The sequence below is a fragment of the Saccostrea cucullata genome, unplaced genomic scaffold (assembly GCF_032062105.1).
Source record: "Saccostrea cucullata isolate Sc308-1 unplaced genomic scaffold, CSIRO_AGI_Scuc_v1 ctg652, whole genome shotgun sequence".
NCBI lineage: Eukaryota > Metazoa > Mollusca > Bivalvia > Ostreida > Ostreidae > Saccostrea > Saccostrea cuccullata.
In genome coordinates this window covers 71,084-81,325 of record NW_026919061.1, presented here as the reverse complement: position 1 = coordinate 81,325, position 10,242 = coordinate 71,084, and the positions used below count along the sequence as shown (strand labels likewise).

General features: G+C 35.7%; 1 protein-coding gene across 1 annotated transcript in view; it reads left to right on the top strand.

The window, feature by feature from the left end:
- Positions 1 to 7,399: 7,399 nt before the first annotated feature.
- The window catches only part of LOC134278611 (laminin subunit beta-2-like), a 28,128-nt gene continuing 25,285 nt past the window's right edge, over positions 7,400 to 10,242 (top strand). Inside the window, exons 1-2 of the mRNA XM_062760912.1 lie at positions 7,400 to 7,459; positions 7,900 to 8,147. Of these exons, the coding sequence (XP_062616896.1) occupies positions 8,096 to 8,147 (52 nt within the window). The 5' untranslated portion in view covers positions 7,400 to 7,459; positions 7,900 to 8,095. The remainder of the gene's footprint in view (positions 7,460 to 7,899; positions 8,148 to 10,242) is intronic.

Below are 10,242 nucleotides of genomic sequence, written 5' to 3'. Positions count from 1 at the left end.
AACTAGAGGTACTGTGAGCAATGAGCTCACTAAATGATACCCCCCGCCTCCCATGATGTCGATGTTGTGCTATTGTTTTACGGTAATGTGTAAAGAGGAATAACTCGTCTTATCAAATGTTAAAGGTGACGTCATAGGATATAAATATAGAATATAATGGCAATGTCCATGTTTTGCTATGGGAAACCTGAAATACCTGTCGAATAAAAAGGTAAAATAGGAGGTGCACAATGGCAATACGTAATAAAGATTCTGTGAAAGTTTCATTAAATTTCAATCCGTAGTATAAGAGGAGTTGCGGAAAAGAGATGGGTACCCTAAACTAAAGCGTAACAGACGGACGGACGGACGGAAATACCGATTACTATATACCCTCCCACTTTTCAAGCGGGGGGTATAAAAACACCTGCTGTGGTCTTCAGCTCGATACTTAGATATATCAACGATGTATTATAAATTAACAGTTATAGTTATATTCATTCCTATGTCGATTTAAAGGTGTCCCCATGTAATTCTGCAAGTGACGAAAGATATATAGGACCACCCCTATATACTATAGTTGATTTTATAGTATAGAGGGGTAGACCTTTCGTCTTTTACAGAATTACATGGGGAGCGCCCATGATCGATTTGACAAAATCTCACTGAACTTAAAATGAAAGACAGCACAGAGTCTGCCATGTGTCTGTTTCATATTTGGATATTTTACTGAATATAGAAGATAAAGACCGACTAACAACTAAACTGTATGGCAAACGATCCTATCGTCAAATTTCATTATTATTATCATTACATTTCATTATTTATGCAATAATATCCAGCGTTCCCCTGCATCATATCCCTACAAACTTACTATTACTAGATGGTATTTGATGCTCAACAGCATGCATAGAATACTAAGTATGATCAATTTTAAAACCGAGACAGGTTATTGACTTATAAGTTGATATTCAAAGGACTTAACGACATCATTTAAAATCGGCATTTCGTAATCTCTTTGTTTGTTATAATGGACTTGTTAGCAATTGTAAACTGACATTGGATCGTTTTTTGATTTAATTGTTTCAGAGAAATTGTTATAGGTTTTTATTTTCATGCTGAGTTTGACTACATATCGATCGAACGTTTCGTCTTCCTTATCAATACACAATTAATACACAGGGCTCAACTCCCGTGGGGATCCGGGTTAGAATAGGTCCTCAGTACCCCCTTGCTTGTCGTAAAAGGCGACTAAATGGGGCGGTCCTTCGGATGAGACCGTATGAACCGAGGCCCCGTGTCACAGCAGGTGTGGCACGATAAAGATCCCTCCCTGCTCAAAGGCCCTAAGTGCCGAGCATAGGCCTAAATTTGCAGCCCTTCACCGGCAATGGTGACGTCTCCATATCAGTGAAATATTCTGGAGAGGGACGTTAAACAGTATACAATCAATCAATCACAGGGCTCAAGGTGGGTGTATTATTGCTGCAGAATTGTAGCTTTATATTAGTCTTTTGGTCAAAGACTAGCTAATAAATGTATATAAAACCATAACGCTACAGTTTTTGCACCTAAATAGTGCAGAGACACGGTGGCAAAAAGGGAGCTTTCTTATCAAATTTGGCTGCAGGTCTAGGCCACAGGTACTTCAGGACTGGAACGTCCACCACCCCCCCCCCCCTTCCCCCGATATTCAACCATGGGGCTTATTGGACATTTTTTTCACAAATTATATTTATTTAACTTATTCATCATGTGCACAATAGGAAAAAATCGTAAAGACCCCAAAATAACAGCTCCACAAAAAATACCCTACTGTTCATTACTAGTATGAGATCTCTCTCAAGCAGCTAGACTTTCTCAAGCAGAGAGCTACTGACAGTTCTGCAACTAGTCGTCGATACATCTAAATGTCAAGTTGAAGGTCACAGCAAGTGTTTTTTTTTTTTCAAGTAAAGTTTTTGAACAAATTCTGCTTCATATGAATACCAAAATAGATCTGCTTATCACAGGGCACAATTGGTACCTATGGAATTCCGGTAGAGAGTTACATGTAGAAGATTCGGTCTTCAAAAACCACATAGATATTGTAAATCAAAAACTCGAGCATCTTCTTAATATCATCTTCAGAGTACTTGTGTCTTCAATCAGAATTTACTTTAACAAAATAATTTGCAAATGACCAATTGCAGTGACAAAGTATGTAAATTTACGAGTTCCATTTTTATGGAAAATATATCTGATTTTTTTCTTATAAATTAGAATATTGAGTTTAATCATTTGCAAGTCATCATACATGTACTTTTCAAAAACTCAATAGCAGACATTGTTTACCAGCTGCCGAGTGATTACTGAGAGCAGCTCACAGTATCAAGTGAATTGTTTGAAAGGGTGCATGTAATTATTTTGACAGAAAACGCATACATTTATAATCTTATATAGAGCACAAGCCTGTTCTTAATAATGGGGACTGAAAAATCACTTATGTACAATGTTGCTAGAAGTAAAGGGAAATAACCCGAGTTCTATGCGGACGAAAATGCACAAAAGACACGTTTTACAAGCAGTTACCGTTAGATATCTTGATATTCTCAATTTAATGCGGATTTTATCAGTAATATAAAAGCGACAGATTTCATTGTCGAATATTTACTTTTTTTAACTTTATAAAGTAACAGTCACCCATTACCCTCATATCCTCCCCTTCCTTAAATAATGTGCAAGTTGGCCACTCACAACAATTGCAAATTCTAGAATGCCTTAAGTTCACCACTCTCTAAGTCTTAATTATATGAAAGGAAAGAAACACATAAAATTATTAAATAAATGAAATTATGAATTCTTTTTTTTTTGCTTGTCAATGAATTTTTGGTTGGCGATAGTGCCCCCACCTAAAAATATTGGATGTGCCCCCCCCCCAAACTGAAATTGCTTCCTAATGACCTGAAGAATCGACATATCTTTCCCCATATGCCCTACAAACAAGTTTTCTGTCATCATGGAAGTAAAAAAAAATCGCAACTCGTCTGAGAAGAGAACATAGAACAGAAAACCAATGACATTATGGTCAATTTTTTTGTTCTTTTGACCACAATTCGATTTCTGTAATGCTCTGATTTTAATACTGGACGTACGGCTGGTCGGAAGGTCTTGATATTTGCTTCATGACGTCTCTTTCGAACTGTTTAAGTAACCGTCTACCCGTTGCTCACTGACGCTCAGCATTAAGCTTAAGAGCGTTTTGGAAGCGGTGCTTCTTAGTAAAATTGGTCAAACAACAATCTTCACGAACTGACGTACATGTTGGACATCCCGAATTTAGCCTTCTTTGACAATTTCCTGCCTGTGAAATCGGTTCCATAAACGGCTAATTAGACTTTTGGAAATATGAAGTCTTTCTGCAACGCGACGTTGCGATTTGACATTGCAGCTTCAAGCATCCCCTCTGCCTTAATTAGATCATTTGTACATGCTCAATGCCTTTGCATAGCGTCTTATCACCATCATAGTTCTGGCCAGAAATACTGAAACTTTCTTATTAGTGATATATTCCCGATCTATGATACTTAATTCTATGCTCCCATAGCTCCACTTACAGGGTATTTTTTTAACGACACATACTTTCATGAGCAATATGCCGCAAATCTCATCAAATGCGTATTACTCAAGAATAGAATCGTGTGAATGACACATACTGTAAATTATTGAAGCCTTGTTGTCACTTAAATTCATAGGTATAGAAATATTTTCTTGTGTAAAAATACCCGGTATGATCCCTTAGGACAATCCCAGTTTAGCTTGGACTTTCAGTATAAAGGTGTGGCATTCTCGACGTTACATTATTAGCTACTGGAATTTACACAGCTTTCCTTCACTATTGAATAATACATGGGATAGAAATTCGGGCAAATACCAATTAGTGTATCCAATAACCAATAACAGTGTCTCGTCTGGCAAAGAGGTGGAGTTTAGGTCGTCTCATCGTTGTCAACAACAATTTAAAGTTCCAGATGTTATTAATTTCTATAAACCAATGAGAATCTATTCGCCATTTGGGAGAAGCTAATTACGTTCAGCACAGAGAATGCCACGCCTTACTGAAAGTCCATGCTTACCCGGAAAGGGTTCTACTAATTTTGTCCGGTAAAAGATTTATTAAACACGCTTCAGGCAAAAACTTTTTCATCAGCCTTCTGTTTCATTTCTGTCTTCAGGTCAAACTATATCCTTCTATAACAGTCATTAATTAATCCAGACTGTAAAACCTGAAATCTGTTGCAGGAAATACATGTATAGGGAGATAACGAACAGTATTCAGGCTCAAAAGTCAATTGAACAAATTAAAATACAAAATAGAAGCAGAGAAAACACACCTCCAGAACATCAGAGGTGGGATCAGGTACCATAGAGGAGTGAGCATCCCCTGCACCGGTCAGACCCACCGTATGCTCCTTGTCAAGTACGTACTGATCATTAATCTAGTACGACTCTCAGTCAACCTTGGACTTTCGGTAGGGCGTGACTTTCTCGACACTACGTAATTAACATCTCTCAAATGATGAATGAGTGTTTCAATCATCTAATGATAGCGTTTCGTACGGAAGAGGGGTGAGACTGAAGTCGTTTCATTCTTGTCAACAAAAATTTTAAGTTGCTGATGTTATTTATATTTTTGAATCAATGAGAATCTCGTTGACATTCGCTGGAATGTATATTTCAACAGTGAATAAAAGACTGTGTTTTTCAGCGCTAATTATGTAACGTCGAAAATACTACGTCTTACTGAAAGTCCAAGGATAACTGAGAATTGTACTGATGTCGTTAAAATTTCATATTGTTCCCCAATCGCTCAATGTGTGATTTTAACATAAATCTGATACATTTAGATGATCCATTCTGACAAAGTGTCAAGGCCTTCTTTTCATGTCTAACCAATCGCCTGGTGTGATCTTCTACAGAGTCCATAATATTTTTGAAATTCCTAGGCCAGTGGAAGGAGTTCCATTTATTTCGGACTTTTTAAAATTAGTGATCTAAGGTCCTCATTATTAATAATAATTATATTTACGGCATCAGTTATAACGTGTCCAGCAGGGCTATAGTTATAGAGTGAAGAACATGAACACTATGGAGGATTTTGTTTAAGATATTCGATATCCAGGCCCTGTAAAGTCTTTTTTTGTAATTAAAAAGTTTGGAAACAATAGTTGATGTACATATTTGTAGGACATACAAGGTGTAGTCTTTAACTTGAAATATGGTGGAATGCAAGACGGGACCCTTTTGTGATTAAGAATATTAATTAATTATTTTAACCGCATCTTACACCTATATATAGCCCAAGATCATGATTTGAAACATGAGAGAAGGTTTGAACAGTGATGAGTGGGACGATTGCGAGGGGGAGTTAACTGGCCTTTTCTTATGTAAAAAAAATCTCTTGACAAGAGTTTTTGCTCTTGAAAAGTAATTCAACTAAATATCAAAAGTGAAAGAGGAAAAAATGTTTTTTTTTTTTAAAATGTAAACTTGTGTAGACACACATTGACCCCTGCATATATGCATACATAATTTCTTTCAACTTATGTTACGGCGGCACATGGCCGTACAGGAACCGGGGGAGGGGATTGCCCCCTATTTTCCCGATAAATACAATGCTGTAGAAAACATATAGGTACATGTACATGTACCATATGCTTGTGCCCCCTCAATGATTAAAAACGTCTGATAACCTTTATTTGGCTTGTCAAAGAAGTTTTGGCAGTTGGTAGTTAGTAGTACCTCCAAACAGAAAATGTTTGGTTGTGCCCCCCCCCCCTTCAACTGATTTTGCTTCCAAAGGGCCTGCACACCATGGCATATTGTATGCATATACAAAGATGCACAGTCGCGAGAGCATGGGTAAACTTCGAACGTACAAACAGTTTTAAAACTGCAGGAGGTTGGCCTCCACAAAAATCTGACCCCCCAATTTCAAAACACGAAAATCCCATTTTTCTCCGGGGGGGGGGGGGGTAGGGCAAAGGCACCTGTTTTGGAAATAAAAATTTTAATCCTTAATGTAGTAATAACATTACTATTATGATATGGGTGAACAAATTTATTTCCGAAACAATTAGTGCCTTAATTAGTTAGGGTTGATTTGAAGCTTTTCCTACTTTTGGCAGGGACCTACAATGTATATACTAGTATATACGTCCCTGCTTTTGGTACATTTTCCCCAGTCAATTCTGGAATTTGTCAGTGTTCCACCTTACAGACATAAGGGTTTATGCAAGCTATTCCCACTTTCTGAAAATCGGGTAGAAAAAGATGAAATTTCACGTGGGAGTAGGTGGAATTTTGTGTAAACAAATAATTAACTATGTTCTTAAATTTAGGTACTAAGTTGCTATTTCTTGTAAGATCTTTTTATTATTTCAAAAATCCAAGATAAATCATATTTTCTCATAGATGTATTCGTTATTTTCTGTCTTTAAATGTACAAAATACAGGTAAATCTAAACATCTTTTGTTATTTGCAAGTGGGAATAGGTGGAATTGAGATTTTAAAAAGTGGGAATAGCTAGAAGACACCGACATAAGTAGTCCGAAATATCTGATGGCTAAACTTTTCCGGACTTTTTACAATTTTTGATATAATTTTCACCACAAAACGTCTATTAATTGGACTACAACAAAAAGTTCGGGGGATATAACTGTTGAATGTAAAAAAAAAAAGTATATTGTCAATAGTTAAAGATATATATAAACCTGTTGAAAGTCCCTGCACAAGTTTGTGAGTCTACATTTATTTTTGGCCCTACAAAAAATCTTTTAGTCCGCGCCCTTTGATCAAGCGTTCTGACGACCACCCCCACATATTTACACAGTTAACGCTAAATCACTACAAAGAAATAAGTGTTACTCTCCTCCATTAAATACTTCATTCATGACAATTTTCACGATTTCAAACACTAAGGAAGGCTAAGGACTTTAAAAGTATTGTCGTAAAATTTAATCTCCTGATCGCCACTTTCCGGCACAGAGTGGTGAGATTGTGGTGCAATCGGAGTTCCTCGGATGACTCGTGCCTCGCACATAACCTCGGACGTCAAAGGTGATCTTCCATCTTGCTGATTCGGTCATGTGATCTTATTTGAATTTCATTCAAATATTATATTTTTGAAATCCGAGTTACTTTGATGTACACCCATCACTGTGTTCTTGCTTTCAAAGAATACTAACATTTGGTTGTAATTAACACGAGGAATTACAAAAATAAAGATACCTTTTCTAAGAACTTTAGGCAGAGCGAAATATGAAATGAGTAACAAGGCAGTTTCCGGCGGAGAAATGTAGCGATCTGCTGCGTATTCCTCCACCTATCACATCCGAGGTTTGAATGGAGCGAAGCGGAGTCAGCCGAGGATTGCCGATTGATTGTGGTGGGGGAAACTTGATACTATTTTTACCATGGTGCTACGGAGGAGTTGAATCGGTAAGTCTTCTGTTTCTCGTCGCGCTACGTTCAGTATCGAAAGATTATTTTTTTTTAACTGAAGATAAAATAAGGTTAAATTTTCAAGATCTTAAAACTTCCCGAGTTTGTTTGGCATTTTTTGACACTGTTTGCTCAATGCAATGAGAGCATGGGCTTCTAACTTATTAATTTGTTAATGAGCGCGTAATTAGGCACCTGGGACTAATTTTTACTGTTTGGAAGTTCAAGTCTTTTGATTAGTAACAATAGAAAATAATTAAATCATATGGCACAAACACAAATGACAACACTACTCTTTTTAATCAACTCTATCAGTCTATGAGAAATAAAACCAACTCGGCACAAGTAATTTTTCACTGTTTTCTTTAAAAAAAAATGATCTTTAAAAAAATTTATTTTACAAGTGTACAATATGGATTTAAATTTCTCTCTTGTAGGCTTGTCCTTTGTAAGTAGTAGGGAGCACCATCTTTTGCCATCAGAAATCGTGAGGCAGTGCTGCTGAAGAAAGAGTGTGCCGTGGACAAGCCGTTCTTGTTGAATTATCAAAACTACAAACTCTGTGCACCGAGAACAAGAAACAGCATTCAAATTTATGGGGATTTTTACAAAGTTTTGAACTATTTATTGAAAATGGATTCAAGTGCACTGTACAAATTTTTCCTATTTATATCTTTGTTAAAAGGTAAGTTTCTAAAGTATGACCCTTCAAACAAAGGTCAGAAGAACTGGGAAGTTTCTTCCTTCACTTGCTGGTTTACTTTAAGTCTATCATGTGATAAACTTTTTTTTGCCTGCCAGAATTTTAGAAATTGGCAGAAACATGTGTAAGACATAGGTTTTGGTGGTTCTGTTTCTGCCAGTCAATGGGTTGTTGGAAATTTGCCTAGGCTGAACTGAACCATGATAAGGAGAGAGAGCCCTCCATAAGCTGTTAAGGAGTATTGTCAGCAGCATATATTTACTTATTCAGCATGTCTAAAGAGGAATATGCTGTTCTCTTGCTTTTTCATTGACCCATGGAACACTCCTTTCATTTGTCTCTCAACTGGGTCATATGAAGTTTGAAGAGTTGAAGTTACATAATTTTCAAAACTGAAGCTCCAACCAAACTTCTTTTCCTTCGATTAATAATTTTGATTTAAAAATTGTTTCTTTCATTGTTTTGGATAGTTATTATAGAACTACATTATTAATGAGATTTTTTCAAGTGTATTTTTAATTGCACAGTATCATTGGAGTTCGAGCTTGCATGTTCACTATACTAACTTCAGGAACTTTGCAAACACCTATGAGCATGATGAGTGAAGGAAAAATAACCAATTTGAGTTGAAACATTAATATTTTGCCTATTTACCACATTTACTAGGTTATAAAATGTCTGATAAATTGTGTCAGAAATGGTGTCTGTTGTGGTCTTCTTGGTACCCTGTAGGTGTGCAGAGGCTTTGAGGATTATAATTCTGTGTAGGATTTAATGGCTTGCAGACAAGCCTCCATTATTTTCTCAAACTGCGGCTTCAGCTTATCTTATCTCTTATCAAAGCTGTGGAGAGATGGGGAGGTTTTTCTGCCTGACCTAAATAAATTTCTTATCTTAATTCATCCCTCTCCACAAAGTACCACCATAGAGCTAACAAAGCAATTTGGGGTTCAAGACTCTTATACAATCACTGTATATACTCTACTCTATGTCTGGGTAGGAATAAAGACTGTAAGAATTGAATGAAGGGTATTTAACATGAATAATCTAGTCTAAGAATCTATAGTTTGACAAAACATTATGCTTCATATTTTGAAAATTGTTTTTATGATACATCTAAAATTAATCTGTGTAAAATTTTAACATTAAAAAGAAACCTCTAAAATCATAGCAATTAAGGTGCCATGATCCTTATTGTACAACTTATAGAAGAACTTTTTCAAAGAACAGAGTAACAGAGATGTCCTGAATTATTTTTTTGTTCTCTTTGTACTAAAACATGTAAGTTCATGGTGTATTTATTCATATGTATGAGTAATTAAGCAGCTTATTTTGACATTATACATATTTAACATCTGCATGCACTTACAACACCTTTGATGGGAAAAAATATTGTTGTATAGGGTTATGATGCATGTATAATATTGAATAACTAAACACACACGCAGTTTCCACCGTTGGTAGTCGTCAAGCAACATACTTCAAAGGATTTTTGTAACTCTTATTACCTTTTTCATGTGATTAATGCCTTGTAAATAAAGTCGAGAGAAAGTTAATCAAGTTCTGCCAAGAACCTGTAAAGAAAATAAAATACCGATGAATCAGAGCCGTTCAAAAATCGAACAGCGCCAATTATGTGGCTTCTGTCTTTTCGTGCTCTTGACATACATTTCAAATGTGAAAAACAAAGTTTCATGTTGAATGAAATAATATAACACTGGATTAAAGTCATAAAATCAACAGCAATTTTTCAACAAGAAACTTGTAAGGATATTCAATAGATCTTGCTTTAGGTCACAAAATTTAAAGTTCTTTATACAGGTGCATCAAAATTCGAAACCTATTTAGAAATTAAAACTGCAGTACAAATAACTTTAGAATGTTAGCTACCAATTATAATTATTTAAATTTTTTTAAAAAGTTGAATTTAAAAGCTTTGAAAAAAATGTATTCTAGCTGGTATAATTGAAATTTAATGAGAAAAAAAAAATTATAGGTTATATAATTCTGTACATGCTTGAAATGAACATTGCATTTCATTGTAAGAACAACTATTTTGAAAATTAAATATCATATC